Raw genomic sequence first — 20,345 nt, 5'->3', positions numbered from 1 at the left:
AACATTCCCATACCTCACGCACACTCAGGTCAGATAGCTCCAATCTCCTGGCTGTCCCGCGGACAAAACTAGTCACCATGGGAAACCGTGCTTTCTCCTCCCTGGGTCCACGTCTGTGGAATCAGCTTCCAGAGAACATGCAGACCTCAGCATCACTCTCACTTTTTAGGAAATGCCTCAAGACCCACCTATTCAACACCGCATTTTACTGACTGTCCTTTATTTTATTTATTTTTTTATTTTTACACCTTTTATGCTCTTAACCTTTTATTTTTATTTATTTTTATATTGCCATATTTTATCCAATATGCTCCTTTAGATAACTTTTTACTTATTGTTCCTTATAGCTTTGTGAAGCACCTTGAGATGACGTTGTCTTTAAAGTGTGCTATATAAATCAAATGGAAAATAAATGTTATTGGAATAAATCAGAACTTGAGACCAATTGAAGCCCAGTTAACTAAATGTATGTCACTAATCCAACACAACAGGGTAGCCAGTGGCACAACATTGAATGTGAAGGACTTTACAGTAGACTGTGGGAATGTATACAGTCTGTGTGGTTCATACGTATACACTGTGTCAGGCTGCGAAGACAACCACATAGGTTACTACGCATCTGTCAAAAGCCACAAACCCTGTATATCTTCCGCTTCAAAACTCTATCTTCTGCTACGGCTGCTCTATAAGTGACTGCCCCACAAAACAAAGAGCAAGACTTCAGCAGGATCCGTTTTTCAAAGCAAAACGTAGTCAAATAGTCAAAAGGGATTGTAGCTTTCTGATTTACTTTTATAAAATCATACAGTACATGCATTCAGTATAAGCCTTGCATTGAGTTTACATGCTGCAGGGCTTGTGGTTTGGAGCAACCGAAGGCAGATAGGTGAACGTTTCTGACGTCTGTGCGACAGTTAGCTTTGTGCTGAAACACTGATTTAATCAAAAAAATCTGGCAAAAAAATGAACAAAATACTAACATTATTTCCCAGTTGTGTCAATGTGATTTAAGATCGCATAGCAGTTTAGTCCTAACATTAAGTAAAAGTAATAAAATGGTGTTTCCAGTGGTAAATCTCCGAAGTTTGACACAAAATAAAATAATAAGCTAATGATTTATGTATGTGGGAAAAAACATAGCCTCTTTTTAATTCAGATTGCACTGGTATTCAGAATGTGGCCTAACACGGATGATCTACAACAGGACAATAACAGGCGCATTTAAAGGAAAGATGATCATAAACAACCCTGTTCTCTGTACGCATGGGCTGATGGGGGACAACATGTGTGTGTTTTGACTGAGGTGTGGTGTGGCGGGGAGGGGCTGCCCGGCTGGCCTCTGAGTCAGGTCCTGTCTGGGATGACTCCTCTCACACTACACAGACAAAGACACACAAACTCATGACAACTGGTGAGATTACAGCGCACATTACACATTTCATAGGATTCACGGACAATGCTCTTCAGTGGATGCTGCTGATTAAGAGCTCAAGATCAGGTTGTGCTCCCCTGATAAATGAGCTGCTCTAAAAAAGAATCAATGGCGTACTGTTTCCTAAAACGACATACAAGCCGTCCATCGTCCTACATTAGTAATTTCATAGCCTTGGCCTGAGCATTGGTAGGAATGATTTGATGAGCGAGCAGCATGTAAAGACAAATGAATCAGGGATGAATAAAGCAGGAAGTCCACACACTGTACCCCGGAGGCACATAATACGACACCAGACCATAGAACACGAATCTGACCTCTCCCTCTCTTTGTGTCTCTCTGACACACATACACAATTACTCATCAAAGATACAATTACATTCAGATCTTTGTGTATCTTTGTTTGAGTCCTGCATTCTGCTATTACCTGCAGAAATAGAACTACGGTAGCCGATTTCATAAGTCTACTTAAACGATTAAATAAAATGTATTTTGGCTCAGAGTCAAAGCTCTCTGTCCGTTAATGCCTCTGTGTTTCTGTCAGAGCTTCAGGGCCAAGGTAATCAGAATGGAAGTGGGGTAGATGAGAAAATGGACGCCCCGCCGGGCAACGCATTAAACTTAACGACGCAGTATAAAAAAAGGGAGTCGGCCACTCAAACCCTCACTCCCACTGTCTCACCCAGCTTGCCTCTGATCCCGTCAGCCTAATGTAAGTGAGGCGTCTGACTGTGTGAGCAGAGAAGGGCAGGTCGTGGAAGGACTGATCAATGCCATCTTTGTCAGGCTGCTTCTCAGGTGACCCGAGCACACGGTGACTAATAGTATCGAAAATACTCCCTTCTGGCAGATTGGGTTAACGGGAACACGTTGCTCATATGGCTCATAGAGGGCTATTTATAGAAGCAGTATAAATGGTTAAAGAAATACTTTGACATTTTTAGATTTTTTATCACTTCACCATTCATAGTCCAATAAACCAGCACATGTAAAATGACCTAAGGCATGGGTGTCCAAAGTTAGCAAAATCAATGAAATACAGGTAGGCTTGATACTTGAATATGCTTTAGGAAAAAAGACAGCCTACATCACAGCTTTCCATAGGGTTTCATTTATTTTGTTACAAAAGGTGTTGCAGCTCATTCCTTAAAACAGCCTCAGATTGCTTCTAAGGAAAAATATGAAGGGTATATTTCGAGCTTGTTATACAAATACGTTTTGGGCTTATTTTATCAACTCAGATTTGTTAGAACATGTTTTCGACTTTAATTGACACAATTTATTGTAAAAGAGTGCTTATTACCAGATGAATACTGTGTAATGTATTTTTACATATACATTTAAGAAGTACAATATAAGAAAGCAGAAGTTTCATGCTGGGCCATATTCCATTATACTTTCACTAAAATGAATATTTTTGCATCAAAACTATTTATACGGACGGCATTGCTTATTTAAGACAGTTGGACCACTTGATCAATAAAAGGTATAGAAAAGGTATATGCGGTTTACTTCACATCGGTTTTGTATGTAGACTTCACAAAAACACTGATGGATCAAGGAAAATAGGTGCATTTTTCTTCAAATTTAATTTTGGGGAGACATGAGGAACATAAAAGAAATCCTTCACTGCAGTGACTCTCAACTCTTACAAGGCCACAGTTACCTTCAACCCAGACAGCCTCACATTCAGTATGAAACCACACAAACCTAGTTTCTATATGAGCAGGGGGGGTGTTAAAGATGGGTGGAATTCAGCGGAAACAAGCAGTAACAGACTTTTTTTCCTTTCTTTAGTTCTTTTACATGTACACAAATAACTGTGCTACCGTGAAAACCCAGAATAGTTCATGGTTCTCAGCAATTTCACTTCTCCAGAAACCCAACTTTACTTGAGTTGTTTGATGCTTTAACGTCAGGAAAAGCCTGTGGTGACCTCCAGGTTATTTAGAAATAAGAACATAAGATAACATAAAGGAATAGGTTCACAATAGTTTCAAAGTGTCCTTGAAAAAGTCCACTTCAATCCCAAAAGCAAGTCAAAATAAATTGGGAGCAGTGTTTTCCAACAGCATTGGGCACAATTTGTCTTCAATCATTCACCTTAATTCTTCAACTTCTGCATGCCTCCAACCAGGAAACACTAACGTAATAATACAATATAAATTCTGATGTTGATTCAGATAGTTCCAGTGATAGTTCCAATGATCCAGCATTGTGAACGTACTGCCCCCGGCTGCCCTGCCCTGACCTGCGGTTCTGCCCTGGCCTCCCTCTGAGCGGGGCGTCCTGCTGTGAGGCTCTAATGCCGACAGCCGTGTGTGGCAGGAACAGCCATCTGCAGGCCCATTGTGCTGCTAATGGACTCCCGCCTTGGAGATGGACTCGCATGGAAATGGGTGCATTCTCATGGAGACGTGCACCGGTTTCTACCGGAGGACCTTTTCAGGTCTCAACTCTTCCTCTCTGCATCTCAATGGCTTCCTCCCCGAGAGCCCAGCAGCGATAGGCTTTGCTTGACACACGAGTCTGAAGGATTTGTGGAGCTCAATGCAAGACAGAGCGAGTGGCTGACTCAATCAAGAAGATGGATTACTGAGAACAGTCATCTTAAGTGCAAAGCCAGATGATGGGAAGATGAAACTGTAAAAGTGTCTCTCTTGTTGTCTCTTCTCTTTTCAACATTCTCACAAGCTTACCCAGCACCATACTCTTCCTCACACTTTGTGCTTTCCTAGACCTCTAATCCCAGTCACACCAGAGTCACCGCTGACAAGGTGTAAACACCCTGGACTCCTGCAGACAGTGAATCACCAGCAACACAATCATCACTAGAGCTGCTCTCATAATTAGACTTTTTTCTTTTCCCGCTTCACATGTGGCTTCTGAAAAAGTGGCAGGAATCAGACTAAGTAATTTAGTCTAAATAGAGCGACTCACAACAGATCAAAGGTGGAGACTGGTTGTCCAGACAGCATGTCAAACACAGGAAAGCTCCCTGTTCCATTACTGCATGCGAAGGCTGATTTTGAAGCTCTTCCTGCATTCCATCACCACCTCACTGGCGTAGAAACGCCGTGCAGCTGAGATAAGAGAAGGGAGGACAGGGAGGACTGGGCAGAGAAAAATATGAATCTGTGGCCCTGAAGTTATATTGAGCACCAAAGCAAAGATTATTTGCTCTCTGAAGTCCTTCTGGGCTTTTTGACCTCGCTTGCACATTAAATTGAAGGGAACTCAAGAGTAGAAAATGGTGGAATAAGGCAAGACATTAGTCATGATTGTTTCTCAGGGTGTGAAGTGTTTAGTGAGAGCTCCTTAGAGAGAGGGTATAAGTAAACATCTGGGTGAATGAAAATGTTATTTAGTAGTTTAAGTTTTCATCCTAAATGTGTTTTATCAAACCTCACAATTGGAAGGAAAGATGGGAATTCTGTGCAGGGTTTTTCTTTATATCTGAAAATGAAAAAAGTTCCAAAATGAACCCTTAAATAAATAACAGCATGAAACCTCTTGATCAAAGCCTTAATCAATGTGAGTTAGCAGATTTGTCTTCCTTCTTAACAATGACTGTACACGCACGGCTGGCCTTGAAGAGGAGACATCTGTACATTAGTCACAGGACATAAGAGAAGCCCAACAAGTCTGATCACACACAGCTCCATCCGACCTGCTTATCAGTTCCTGTTATCAGCCTGAGAGGCATCCAAGCAGGGTTTTATTGTGACTTTGTGGCAGTTCAAAGGTAAAATTATCTTTATTATTATCCCACCACTGCTGACAGAAGCTCATAGATTTAACCTTAAATGCTTTGCCCGGAAGGAAAACAAGAGCGAAACTCATCTGCCAGAGATATAAGAGTCTGTTTCCACAATACACTCCAACAAGTCATATATCAAGTTTGAAATGCCTGACATTTGTAACAGACAGTAATTAGAAAAACAGTGGAAAAGGGAATAACAAGATTGAACAACTGTGAAAGGACAGAACTTATGTTTCCACAAAACCGTTTTTTTCAGTCTTGCTTACTCAATGAACATCAGACAGTCTTAAATGTATAATGTAAAGTCACTTATGTTCAACTTGTTCTAAAATAAGTTGTATATTTTCTACATTTGATTTCCAGTTGTTGAAAAAATAGCTCCTGGGTTGGTCAGTTTTGTTAGGAGAGGTGATGAAAATGGCTGATGACAGTTTTAGAGCCTGATGACATTTGAGCCTCGGATCCAAAGCTCTCTCGTGAAACAGAATTTCACTCACACACTTTCCATTTGTCATTCACAGAAAAACTCCTTTCCTGATGTCAACCGCCGATGAAAGAAGGAACAACCTTGAGAAATATCCCCAAGAAATTCCCACATTTGGATATGAAATAAAATGAATTGCTTAAGACATAAATACAATGACTAGATGATGATACACACTTTTGTGCAATACACAGTGATTTCTTAATGAAACGTTCTTGAGTAAGAAAGTATTATTTGTCATTTGTTCAGCAATGTTGGCCAAATGAAACATTTATCTATAAAAATCACAATACATCATCCAGCCAGCAGCCAGGGTTTAAGTGTTTTCTTTTTTTATCATATCAGCAAAGGCCTGATTAAGGCAAAGCATTTATTTTGTTCTTATCACCCAAACTGTTTGTGTTGACTAATTTTGACACTTGGGTTACAATACAAAATGCATTTCACAGAATTCACCAGATAAAATAACTCCTGTTTGTGTACATTTAGAAAAAAACAGCAAGTAATGATTAACTCATAGTGAAGTATGTTCTTGTGTGGTTTGTCTGTAAGCTGAAAAGAGGTTTCGATTTCATGATTTTAAAATGTAATTAAAGCAACAATGATAACAATTCTGTAATAAAATAGAAAAACAACAGTGTCAGGATACATCTTCAGTGTTCGGTACATTTTCTGTGTGTGGTTATTTGAAATGTTTTCAGTCCAAACATTACACAGGCTCCGTGAGATGACAGCTTCTCTCTGTGTGTGTGTGTGTGTGTGTGTGTGTGTGTGTGTGTGTGTGTGTGTGTGTGTGTGTGTGTGTGTGTGTGTGTGTGTGTGTGTGTGTGTGTGTGTGTGTGTGTGTGTGTGTGTGCCAACTAACTAAAAATGTCTTTATTTTTTCCATTTAAAATGGCTCTAAAATATTTAGCAGTATACTAAAAAAAAAGTGAAGGCATAACTGTATATATACATTATTGATATTTTCCTCATATTGTGCAGCCTTCGTATGTCATGTGAGAATGAAATCACCATGTCCAAAGTCCAAGAGCGACTTCAGTCACCAACAAAAACTACTCCTTCAGTTTACTAAAACCATAGCCAAATAATTAATACAAACTGAGCCTAAATAATAAAGTTCCTCACACAATTTATTACAATAATTATATATTTGTTGAATAACTTTTACACACTTTGTGTCTTTGTTTAATCATCAAGAAAAAAATGGGAGAAAAATATAGCACATGATGCACAAGCTGCTTACATGCCACATGGGTTAACCAAAAACACCTCAGATGCTATTAAGCTATCTGACCACTCAACAAATAAATTATTAATGTAAGAACTTTCAAAGGCATAATGATCAAACATATAATCCAGGTATGGTTCTAATTCCTTTTGTTATGAATTTGTATTGGAGTAAATTAGTTGCCTGCATGTGGCTGAGGTGACAAGAAAGGGCACAGAAAATCAAAAGGTTGATAATTAGTATAATTGACTTTTGAGAAAGCATTCATAAATAGGAAAAATGTGAACGGCGTATCAACTGTAAGTGCCTGCATTAAAATGTGTGTAAAGGTGTAAGCTTATTTCAAGCACACGCATAGTTAACACTGACACGGTTAGAGCCTAAAGAGTAAAACTGAAAGGCTGTCACCCATTCATAAGGTGATGTGTGATTGAGAGTGAGAGTGAAGGTGGAAAGGCCTCTGAGAGGAAGGAAGCTGACGGTTGACACGAGGGAAACTTCCTCTAGAGAAGAAGTGGGCGGTGAGTCAGAATGAAACCTGTCAATAACCAATGATCTGTCGCCGTGAGCCTGCAGCTCAATGAACAGTGACACACACACACACACACACACACACACACACACACACACACACACACACACACACACACACACACACACACACACACACACACACACACACACACACACACACACACACACACACACACACACACACACACACACACACACACACACACACACACACACACACACACACACACACACACACACACACACACACACACACACACACACACACACACACACACACACACACACACACGCTATGTAAGCTTCATCAATTAGCCTAGATTCGAAAAATATTTATAGTTGTGGCATTAAAACAAGAAATAAAGTACTGTCTGTATAAATACACATGTTGCATGTTACATGGAAACAAAGCAAACGAGCCAAAACACAACATGGCAAGGACGAGAGCTGATGCAATCTCATCGTCTGATTTCAGTAAGTGTGTGTGTGTGTGTGTGTGTGTGTGTGTGTGTGTGTGTGTGTGTGTGTGTGTGTGTGTGTGTGTGTGTGTGTGTGTGTGATAAAGAGTACACCGGTGTACAAGTGTGTATGAGTTGTGTGTGTGTGTGTGTGTGTGTGTGTTATAAATGGTACTCCCACCAGCAGGTGTGTGTGGGGCAGTTACCAGCTGCAACCCCTGGCATCTCTACAAGGACACCCATTATGACACCCATCAGCACCCACACCCAGCACCAAGGCTCTTTCAACTTGTAGGAATTAATTGCAAGAAGCCCAGAAGACGAATGTGTGTGTGTGTGCGTGCGTGCGTGCGTGGGTGTGATTTTGTTTGCATGGTTTTTATAAATGTTTTCCTGGTTTTGTAACCAGCCTGTTTCAAATGCCTCCTGATAAATCCAGTCTTAATGCTGCTGGCGGATAATTCAACACCACACTGATGCTGTTTCCAGGTTGGCAAACACAAATACTGGCACAAATAAATGTAATGGGGTAATAATCATTAGCAATTCTTGCAATCGAGGTCTTAAAATCTGAAGGGCCTTAGTTTATGAAAACATAAATGTTTAGATCATGGTGATCAATCTGGACACTCAAAAGAGGCCCTCTTCTTTTGTTTTGTCTCAGGTATCGACTGGTTAAAACTGCAGCAACAGTGCGTCATGCGAGATAAAGCAGAAAGGAGGTTTCCGTGAAGAGTTCATCCTTAACTGTGAAGCAACTAGAACATGCCCATAGTCATCCAGTGGAAAAATACAAGCCATTAATCACCTTGAAGGCTATAACGGCAAACTTAGGAGCCAAAAGCAGAACAAAATGTGACCAAATAGTATTTCAAACAGGACAAGGAGACAAGACATCTTCCAAAATTCCCCATGTTTAATTCAAAGCCACCTCTGACTCTGCGTGACCTTCACATAAAGGAGGAGGCGCCATCTCCCACAAAGGGACATAAATTACTTGAATGCCACATGCCCACCTGAAAAGGTCCCTCAACCGTCAAGTTCTGCATTAACTCTTTCATGTGAGATAGCTGTACTCCAACAGGGTACTTTTGGTGAGCAAGCCATCACGTACACACACTCACACACGCCCGTTGAGGCTTACTCACCCGATGAGGGAGACCATCTGCTCCACTATGTGCCTGCTGAAGGTGAGGATCACGAACAGTTTCTGTATGACAAAGACAGAAAGAGCGAGTCAGTTACTGATCCATGAGGTCACCAACAAGGCAGAATGTGCATCATGGTTCAAACAGTGATTCTGTAACGTCCCCTTGCACACACACACACACACACACACACACTGCCCATAACGTACCGGCCCATGCCTTGCACCACCAAGGCGGTTTGGTGTAAAAGGGGCCCACAAGCCGGCCTTTTGTCATGGAGGGCAGGAAATAAAAGGCTCTATGACACATGAAATACACAGTACGCTAGGTCAGCATATCATACTGGCTGTCCTAAAAAGAGTGTACGTGTGTGTAGGAATCAAAGGAGATGTGTCATAGCTTCAGAGGGAGGCTGGAGGCTCCTGTCCTGTATGATTTCTGCTTAGTCATCGGCCAGAAGGCGGCTGACAGGCGACTGACAGCCATTTTGGCTCCTATCAGACTGTCCTGCTGCAGGGGGGCAGGAAAAAGGAACCAATAATTGACTTGATTGTATTGGTCTTTTACATGCCCTCTGAGTTTTTACAAGTCACTGTATTCCCATAAACAAACATGCGTTTTGACCACTAAAAATCCAGTATCATCTCGGTTGCCTTCAACATGCCATTAGAAAGGCTTACCCCAACAGAGCCATCATTACAAACTCATGTTGAGCTGAAAAGGATTGTTCGAACCCACAGAGCCCTTATTTTATATTCTAGTCTAGATCCAAAGGTTTCCAAAGACACTAAATATATACTACCGAATTATAGGGACAAGTGTATAAAATGATACACGACAAGACGACTAGAATTTCCATTTCATGTAATGATGGAGGCATAAAAATGTCATTTGAATATTTCACTCTATACGGTTGCGCAAAGCTTCAGTTAAATTAATATATATTATAATATGAAACAGTAGACCACAAGTAATGCAACGTTTAACATTAGTTAGTGAAACTGAGCCTAACGATAAGCCGAAAAGTTTTCAAGATACTTTAAAAGCATGCTGCTTATGTTACTGATGAAATACAATTAAACACTTCTCGCTGATATTATGGAACACAAATGCCTATTGAGTATATTGATCACAGGATTTAACGATAATATCACACAAACTAGCCTCATTGGAGGTAATGAGGAATAATAATATCTTCCAGGACGATTAAAAACAACAAGACATCTACAGAGTGAGATAGATGATACTATAAGTGAAGTAAAACAAATGTGACAGCCAAATTGTCACGTTTGCATGGCTACACTAAAGATAACATTAACAATGTTAATGTAATGTGACAGCGGTCTTTGATCAGTGCTTTGTTACAGAGCTCTTTGTAAGGTTATGTAACATGTCATCCACTTTATACATGTGTTCGGTCACTTTCATTTATGTTGGGCCTCAGGACCTCATGGAAGGTAAGCCAGTATGAGTTAAAGACTTGCAGTCTAAATGTTGGCCATGTCACAAAAATAACAAAACACATAATTGACAGTTGCTATCGTACTATTTCTGGGCCTAACCGTATGTAAATCCTCTCCAAAACCCCCAACTTCAGGAAGAGATTTTGGAGTATTGCTTTTAAATATTGATTTTGTTCACACACATCTATTCAACAGGCATTGACAAGTAATTCATCATCCCACACAAGGCAGGGAGGAAGGGGACAGCAAGATGTCCGACACAGGAAAGCTGACTAAGATGCCTTGAGATTTCTCTGCTGGGAAACCGACGGTGACACAGTCCTGACTCGCTGATTTCAGATAAGTGATAACTCTGATAAGAGCGACACACATCCTGGTCACACAGGGGATACAAAACATGACTTCATATTCAGGATAATCATGAATATGCTAACATGAGGAACTTTAAAAATATGTCTAGCTCGCTATTGTAGTAGAGAAGTGAACAAAGAGCCTGATTTAAGAAATACAGGAAATATAAGAAAGACCGGACAATGTTGCTATTTTTATTTATTCTTTATTAATGCAGGGGAACTTATGATTTATAATAAAATGTACTACACAAGAATGTTTACTTTAGAAAGTTGTGTTTCCTTTCTTTGATGCAATACAAATATCTGTTTCTTAACTCAATGTAAGGTAAAGTGATTCTACTACGTGTTGTGCTATTGAAGTTTTTTATGGATATTTTGATAACATTATCAATTTAATCTATTATTTTGACCAGGATAATCAAGTTTTGAAATGTTTCCATCCTTTTGTGCTCCTGCATTATATATTAATATTAACCACTCTTACCAAAGTCCAAGTGTGCAATAGAAAATTCTCATTCCCCTTATGCTATATGACAGTCCATGTCCTCCTCTACAGCCCCCTCTCTGTTACACTGTCCTCGGTGTAATTACCTCTCAAGGGCCCCACATGTATGTGCATGACATCACCCATCATCCTCAAGTGGGCAGCTGCGTCACAAAGGCGCTGACGCTGTAACCATTCAACAGCGGACATTCACACGTGAAGCTTAATGAGCATGAAAGACTAAAGAATAAAAAAAGCCTCTCCTTGTATGAACACACCTGAAGCACAGGTACAAACTCAGTTCAGAAAACAAGCTTTGAAGCATTGAGAGTAAAACGCCCACACACACAGCACAACAGAAGCCTCAAAATCCCCTTTTGTTCCCTCTTGGCCCACGAGGGAGAGCGTCACCTGCTCTGCTTTCTTCTCTAAGTTTTCTGCCCACACGCTCTAAACTACTGCATCATTTGCATTAGAAGCAAAATGTGAGCTTGAAGGAAATTAAACCAAGCAGCTACGCGAGAGAGTGGGCCCCCCAGACATGCCGGAGAGCCGGGTGAAGTCTTTCTTTCCATGAGCGAGGGAGGGACACACCTCTGTCATTGGGGGCCCCCGGGACCCCTGGGTGTAATCTGGTACTGTGCCTGCCATGCATGCATGCTACCCCCCACCCCTCTTTCTCTCCCGCTCTCTTTCTCCATCACCTCCCACAGACAATGTTTATCAGCTTCACCCTGTGCTCCCCAGGTCCCCACCCCACCCCCCCCACACCCCAGCACCACGTTTTCTCTCAGGACAATGCTTTCTGCGTATGATAAGCAAGGGGCAGAGTGAGGAGAAAATAATAGAGCTTTGCTTTTAACCCTTCCTCTCTGAATCACCATGAGCAAATTCCAAACGTTTGCTAAGAAAACAGAAAGCGGAGCCCCTGACGGTAATCACAGACCTACTGCAGATTCCTGGATGCAAATTGAGGATTTTCCAGGATTAGAAGAAACGTTTGTAATGCCAAGTCTCCTAACACCACTTTCTTATTTAAGGGTTAGGATGGATCTTTTTACCCTGCCATAAATTCTCAATCTGCTGTGGTCAGACCGGACGACTGTACAATGAACCGGGGGTGCTGCAGCTGCCATTACAAAATGGTTGACTCCCCCTACTTTACACAAAATGGCCTCCTTACTGCCAGCTGAATACAGTACAGAGATGCTTGAGTGTGATTCATCACCAAACTGCCTCTGAACAATATTATAGAAAGCTAATCTCACACTCTGCTATGTAAACATGTAGCTTCTCCTCTGTGTAGAATGATATTGAAAAGATACAAGAAGAGCACTGCATATATACTATATACATGTCCTTTACATCATTTCAGGAAACATTGACTGTGGCATTAGATACATAGATACTTGTAATTTAGGTGCAGCTCACCTGAATGTGCATTTTGATGACTGCTTTCCCGATGAGTGTCGCACCAAAAAAAGTCCAAAAGGGAACCAAAAAATGCCCGCACGTTATTCCTGCCAGGTCAAACAACGGATTTGGAATCTGGGGGAAACGGAAGAGATGATTAGACCATGATATGTTGCAACAGCTAAAGAAATACAAAATAAATCATATAGAGGGTCAGAAAGTGCATGAAGGCATCATAACTTCTACAGTATGTGACAGAAACCATGAGCATATTTGATATTAGACAAATATACATTAATAGAAGCTGTTTTTCAAATATTTTTGAACAGTTCAGGACTGTCGTTTTCTTTGAATGATGTCAATGCATCAATATTTAAAAATGACAAAATGATTTTTAAAAGCCATAGTGGGGGTGAAGAGTATTTAATAGGATAACATTATGTGTGATTCGACTTACAGAAGCACAGACTAAAATCCCAAAGAATCCGACCCTCTGGATGAGTTTCTGAATGGCTACTTTTGCTCGGCTGGCAAAGTCCTGAAAAAGAATAAAAGTGAGAAAAAAAGGTTTAATTTAATTTCTATAGAAACATGCTGATATTAATCTGATACTGATAACTTTCTGTTTTTATTGTATACAGATTGCTTTATTTACAGGATATCTCAAAAAATCTCATAAAGATATATAAAGCATTATATATTTGTATTTACCGACAAATCAACACTTTATTCTACTTCTAATTATTGTTGTAGAGCTTTAACAGACACACATTATACTGTCTTTATAAATACTGGATCAAACAAATTTCATATGATAAATGATCCACACTTAATTACTGATAGGTTACAGATTGATAAATAAAGGTGTTTGGATTAAGATAATGAATAAGGCTACTCAAACATTTATTAAGGGGAAATTATAGAAGATAATTGATCAGTGCTAAGCTTTTCTGTGGAGCGGGGACAATCACAGAGTTGTGTGAAATAAATGTGTGCAACCAGCTGTAAAACTCTTAGTGAATAGATGTTTTACCTATGCTTTGAAAACCTATTCAAGTACCGAATTTAAACAAATAAATACTTTAGGATCATATATTAATTTGGGGTACGATTTAATGATTAAAGATCTGCTTTTAGAAATCTCTCCATCTTCTCGGACTGCTAATGTTTTTGTTTATTTACAAATAATGGTGTGCGATGTGACATAAAGCTTTCCATTTTATATCTAAAAACATAATGGCGAACCAATGGAACGAAAAATGTGTGAAAAGTCAGTTCTTTTTTTATCTCTGCCTGTTTTTAAATAATTAGAAAGGAGCAGCAGCTGCGACAGGAGGGGTCTCTGCTTCATGTAAATGTTCCCTCAAATAAAAGTTAGCAATTATTGAGCTAAGATAAAAACTGAAAAACCATAAATAGATCCTCAGATATTAGATGTACAGCTTTAATAAATAGTTTGGAACTTAAAAATATATATATATTAATAGAATATGCATCGAGCTCTTTGCACTTATTAAATCTGTTCTGAGTTCTGAATTGATTTTTAAATGATAAAGATCTCTAAAACCCAATACTTAAATATGAAGTTTTCAAAAATATTTACACAGTTTTAATTCTAATGTATTCACACCTACCAAAATAAATGTGAAATACAAGAAATCAGGAACTCTAAATGAGTCAAAGGGTCCAGTGTGTGCATGTCTAACACATAACAATTATTAACCTAATAGTAAAAGTATTTTTAGAGGTGAAATTAATTTGTTCAAATGTTCAAATAAGTGGGTTTTGCAATTAAATGAACTCCTGTGCTAAATTCCTGACTGTTCTGCCAACACAAATATCTTCAAGTCCCCGGCTGATTCACCTGACACAAACTGTGAAAGAATGTACAGGCTCGTCTCTAAACATGTTTCTTCATTAGAGTTAGGGACAAACTGCTTTTAGCATGTCTGTATTGAACACTTATGGCCAGTTATTAATTCCTTTGTCACTGGAATTGTGTGAACAAGAGAGCAGACTTTTGTTATTCCTGTGACTCACAAAGTCTAGCTTTTTTCAGCTGGTCTTTCCCTAACCCTCCCGAAAGCTCCACAAAGCCTCTTTTCACAGCTATGACATATACATATTCTCTACATACCTTTTCTGGGAAGAAGAGCCATAATCTGTTTTGATTTGACCCAAACTAGTTCTGGGAACAGCGTGGGGATGCAAAGGAGACCACTGATCAAGGACCTTTCATCATTTTGGATGCATTAAATATCTAGGTAATTTATAAAATGATTACTTTATACCCTGCTGAATTTGCAATTGGTAAATTAAATGTGTTTTTTATTAACATAAATTGTTTGATTCTAATCAGAAATGGAAATGTTTATAACAATAACCATTAAATATAGAGGATATTGCATTTCTAAAATATTCAATGCAGGTTTTTATTATTTTGTCGGCCTTGTTTATATGAAAATAATTGTAACTGCTGGCAATAGAGAATAACGATTTTTTCAGCCAGATGGGACTGACAAATGGCTTTCATTTGCTGTATAATTTGATTCTGAATGTAATTTAAGGTATGGCATAATATCATTTAAGTATGTTATTGCATTTTTTGCACGAAAACCAAGAAGATAAACCTGTCTCTTGCAATGTTAATGTTATTAGTGTAGTAATTCTGCCTTTTAAAAACATGCTTTGCAGTTCAAAATATAGCAAACTAATTAGATTACTGTCATAACAAATAAAGAAAGTGTTTAATACAACTCTTGAACTTTTATCTTTGGTATCTATATAAATGTTTGTGGATCAAAGCCTAAATTGTTTATTTATCCTAACATATAATTATTCTCATGATTTAGAAATGTCAATGCTTTTATTTAAATATTAATTAAGTCTTCTACATTAAAAAAAAGTGTGTAATATATAGTTTGCACTGGCTATATGAAATGTTGTAGGTGTTTTAAATGCAAAGCGCAATATTGTGCCTTTCAAATAAAGTTTGTATTTGTGTACAGAACTAATATATACACCTCTGGTGATTAATAAATAACTACAGATACAATTATTTATAAAAACAAATATATATACAGTTTATGTCATTTTTGCTTCAAAAGGAGATATCCTTCATTAAGAGAAAAAAACACCTTTTTTAACTTTGAGGGCTGATATGAACACATATTTATGTTGGCATTAAAGTGAACATACGCCTTAAGACATTCAAAAATGTGTTTATATTTCCTTAACCAAACCTTTAAAACGTTTTTTACGGGGCAAAGTGTTCCCAAAGAGGCATTTTAGAATAACACTGTCAGATAGTGGTCTGGGAAATTATTTATAGACACAAATTCTTTAATGAATGTTCGTTATATATGAAGTAGATTTCATATACAGATTTTCCCACTCACAGCACATTTAAACAATATAAAATTAACTACTGGAGAAATAAAATAAAATATAATTCTTATGAACAGACAATAACAATGTTTTTCATTCTGAACAGAAAGGCCTCAGTTTCCTGAACATCACATTCATGTTTTAAAAAGAGAGATGGTTGAGGGGGATGGCAATTCTCGATCATACCTAATATGGTCAACAAAACCAGTACAGTGCCGATTACATTCTTTACGGAGTGCAACCGAGCGGAGGGGAAATTTGAGAGACATGGGAGGGTCGCCTAATAAGGTGGTGGTGGGGGGAGCGAAGGGACACACAATCTGATTGGTTCACCATTTGAATTTCTGCCTCCACTGACATCCAATCATAACAGTTTCTCCTTGAACTGGCCTGTAGTTTAATTCTAGCCTGTGTGTGTGTGTGTGTGTGTGTGTGTGTGTGTGTGTGTGTGTGTGTGTGTGTGTGTGTGTGTGTGTGTGTGTGTGTGTGTGTGTGTGTGTGTGTGGCTCAGCTGGTGGGAGACAGAGAGGAAGGAATGTGTTTGGTTGGCTGTAGCTGAGGACTGACTCTGGACCAGGGACACCTGACAACTGTGAAAACCCTGCAGAACCAATCAGCGCCATGGCGACGGCCTGTGTGAATCCCATTCATTTTCTGACATCATGACACACGCATTGTTTACATTATAGGTGCCGCGGTTGAGCTATTGGCTCATGCAGGGAGAGCGATCATGAAAAAATATCACCACAGCGTGAACAAAGGGTCCCCGAGGTGGAGAGGGGCGGGTGTAAAAGTGTGTGTACATGTGTGTGTGAACTTGTGACACTGTGATTTACTATAGTTGAACTATGTACTTGGACTCTCTCTCTGCATTTCTGGGCCGGGGAAGTGTCTATCTTGGATGGCTGGGGTTCAGACATCCCGACTCTGTTGTCGGTGGCTTATGGAAAATCACCATCTTTGCCAGGCTGCTTGCCAAAGGCTGCCTGGTCCGCCCCCCCCCACCCCTTCTACCCCTTCCACCCCTGTCTCCGCCGGCCGGCAGGGCTGGGCTTAGCAGTAATTACATTTGGTAAGATCTTGTCAGGGGTGCAGCGTCATTAAAACGGTGGAGGTTTTGGTTCCAGATTTGGCTGCTCGGCACAGATGCTTTACTTGAAGCCTGCACAGTCACCCCACATGGAGCCCAGTCACACCCCCACCACACCCCCCATTAACTTCTGGCAGTCAGATTGACCAATTCTTCATTTGAATAAGCAAATCGTAAAGGCTTCTCAGAAACCACATGTAAGCACTTTTATCTTCCACTCTTATAGCCATATGTTTAATGCTTCATGTGTAAAAAGTATTAAACATATTGGCATTTTTTTCTTTCTTTTTTTAAATGGTTTTAAAAGGCAATCTGTTCATCATCATTTGAAACATCAAACATTTTAAACTTTTGCTTTGATCACAATTAATATAATATACACATGAATATTGTAATGATAAATAGCAGAGCGTTTGTCACAAACTTATGGAATAATGTCACCTGGATCATTAATACAAATTGAGACGGTATTCTTATTAGGTACTTGGGAAAAACTAATATTAATAGTTTTTGAAAGCATGTACTGTCTATATATGTGGTTACAGTTGCCAGGTGTTGAGTTATTAGACAAATTCCCAGGGAACCACCAACTGTTAATATTACAAATATACATTTGTATGAATATGATGTGCTGATATACAGTAAAGTCGTTTGAAATGTCATGTTTTTGAAAGAACTGTGAGTGACATTTGTTCTCTTTGCCTGTTTTACATCGGAAATGCATTACTGTACATGCGATGTTTATTTTTGGATTTGCCAGAAGTTGCACAAAGGACTTTTCAATGTGAAAAAGTTGGCAAAGAAAACACTTTGTTTTCAGTAGTTCGAGGTTTTTTGTAGTGCTTATGGGGTACAGAGTTCGAACACAGACAAAAAGCAGGCAGCGACAAAGCACTGTGCTCCATGTGGAAAATTGAAGTGTCAGACAAGGAAAAATCTATGCATAGTCTATACACAAGTCAACACCCACGCACATTTTTTCTCTCCCCTCTCTCTGTGTTTTCTTTTTTTTTTTCTCAATGAAAGTCTTTCACACAGAAGACACACACACACATCTCCGGAGCGGCCGCAAGCCCCCCGACACGAAGACGGCTAAAGTTCATCTCATTAACTCCTGACAAGCCCGCGCCTGCTCTCTCTGGCACAGGAAGTGGAGTGATTAAGAACTCCTGACGCAATACAAGCTACAGTCCCCTTTAAAGAAAGAAGAAAAAAGAATAGATACACATTGGGAGACACAGGGGAACACACACACACACACACACACACACACACACACACACACACACACACACACACACACACACACACACACACACACACACACACACAACACACACACACACACACACACACACACACACACACACACACACACACACACACACACACACACACACACACACACACACACACACACACACACACACACACACACACACACACACACACACACACACACACACACACACACACACACACACACACACACACACACACACACACACACACACAATGCACCCCTGAGTCCACGTTGACAAATTCTTTAACAAGCTGTGGTTAAAGGGAAGCTGGTTTTACTCTGAGTCACCCCCCTCCTTTCAAACAGTTTACTGGAAATAAAGAGGGAGGAGGAGGGAGGGGGCACTTTCAGAGAAGTCACGTGACGGGGCCGGGCAAACCACAGCACAGAGAGCCTTTGAGTGCAGGGGGGAAGGCAGGCATACGCCCAGCGCAGATGGCCCTGATTTGAATTACAGGAGATACAATCCTGGGAGTTGGCAATCAAGAATTCACAGCCTGTTAACCCCATCCGCGCCGGATGCGGAAAAAAAAGAAAAGCCAGGAAGTAACTTCATTTTCAAGTTACAAGCAATCATGGACTGGTTCCATGAAGGGTCCTTGGAAACAGACTGTGTGGACACTGAGGATTCCTCTCCGACACACGAGCACTCTTGTACTGAGTTAAAGATTTAAGAGGGGAAAAAAAGCTGATGTTCATGACATCAGCGTCTGGAGCCGTTAGAAAAGGCATGACTTCATTATACTTGAATAGCTCTGTTGAATGAATGAGAAAAAAAAACTCTGAGTGCTCTGCTGCTGTGCATCACGTGCACTTGTGGCAGGAAGTTGGCACGTGCAGGCTGGGAGAAATGCCACAGGGTTGAAGTCAAACTGCTGGCACCTCTGTGACTCGAGCGGAGGGACATAGTCAGCATCTTAATCCAGCTCTTCTGCCACAGGGTGGAGTGTGTCAGAGTGTGTGTGTGGGAGAGAATATGAGGATGTGTTACGAGAGGGGAGAGGTTGAAGGAGGTCAAATCCTAGAGGGCAAAATGCAACACTTCCTGTCTAATTCGCAACTATCGAACAATACCAAAGTTTTTTGAATCCGATCCCAGTGGAGTCTGTTTTCCACTTCGCCTACCACTATTGATTTTCAACAATCAATCAAAATCTCTGACACAAATCCACTGCAGATGAATGACTCCGTGTCCACCTTGAAAGGTGCAAAAAGGAGTGAAAATCAGAGGAGAGTGGGAAGTCCTTGAGCAAAAGAGGGAACCCTGAGAAGTTCCGAGTAAAAGCCCTGGCGAGCGCATCAAATGTTTCCGTATGTTGCAGGTCCTCAATGGTGCTAGCAACCTGCCTCCAGATGCTTTCCAATCACACAAGCACACATTACATGCATACACACAGCTGCCAGATATCATCAGAGAGAGAGGAGCGAGAGAGAGAGCGGTTCACAGTGGGAGACGGACGGAGTGCGTGAGAAAGAACAAGAGCATAGGGAGAGGGAAAGAAAGAGAAACAATGTCAGAGAGAGAGAGCAGTGAGGTGGCGTACGGAGAGCAGCGTCACTTCTAATCTAACCTCGCGAGGATGCGACCAGGCGATGCTCCTCCTGCGTCAAACTGCTTGCTTGTTTTGAAAAGACAAGCAGGAGCTCTTTCGATGTTGATATCTAAATTCAGACCAAATTTCCTCTTTCCCATGCTGCCCGTTCGTGAAACTACCACCCCCTCTACTCTTTTCTTGCAGTTTCGGTGGGATGCGCCACTTTATCAGTGAGTGATGTCAGAACTCCAATATCACACGTGTGGA

General features: G+C 40.2%; 1 protein-coding gene across 4 annotated transcripts in view; it reads right to left on the bottom strand.

Moving 5' to 3' along the window:
* The window catches only part of LOC117469273 (vacuole membrane protein 1-like), a 64,695-nt gene that overhangs the window by 10,444 nt on the left and 33,906 nt on the right, over positions 1 to 20,345 (bottom strand). For all 4 annotated transcript variants that reach the window (XM_034113704.1, XM_034113687.1, XM_034113678.1 and 1 more), the window contains 3 exons: positions 13,221 to 13,301; positions 12,782 to 12,898; positions 9,051 to 9,112 (listed from right to left, as the gene is read on the bottom strand). In XM_034113704.1, the coding sequence (XP_033969595.1) occupies positions 9,051 to 9,112; positions 12,782 to 12,898; positions 13,221 to 13,301 (260 nt within the window). The remainder of the gene's footprint in view (positions 1 to 9,050; positions 9,113 to 12,781; positions 12,899 to 13,220; positions 13,302 to 20,345) is intronic.

The sequence above is a fragment of the Trematomus bernacchii genome, unplaced genomic scaffold (assembly GCF_902827165.1).
Source record: "Trematomus bernacchii unplaced genomic scaffold, fTreBer1.1, whole genome shotgun sequence".
NCBI lineage: Eukaryota > Metazoa > Chordata > Actinopteri > Perciformes > Nototheniidae > Trematomus > Trematomus bernacchii.
This window is presented reverse-complemented; position numbering and strand designations above follow the sequence as displayed.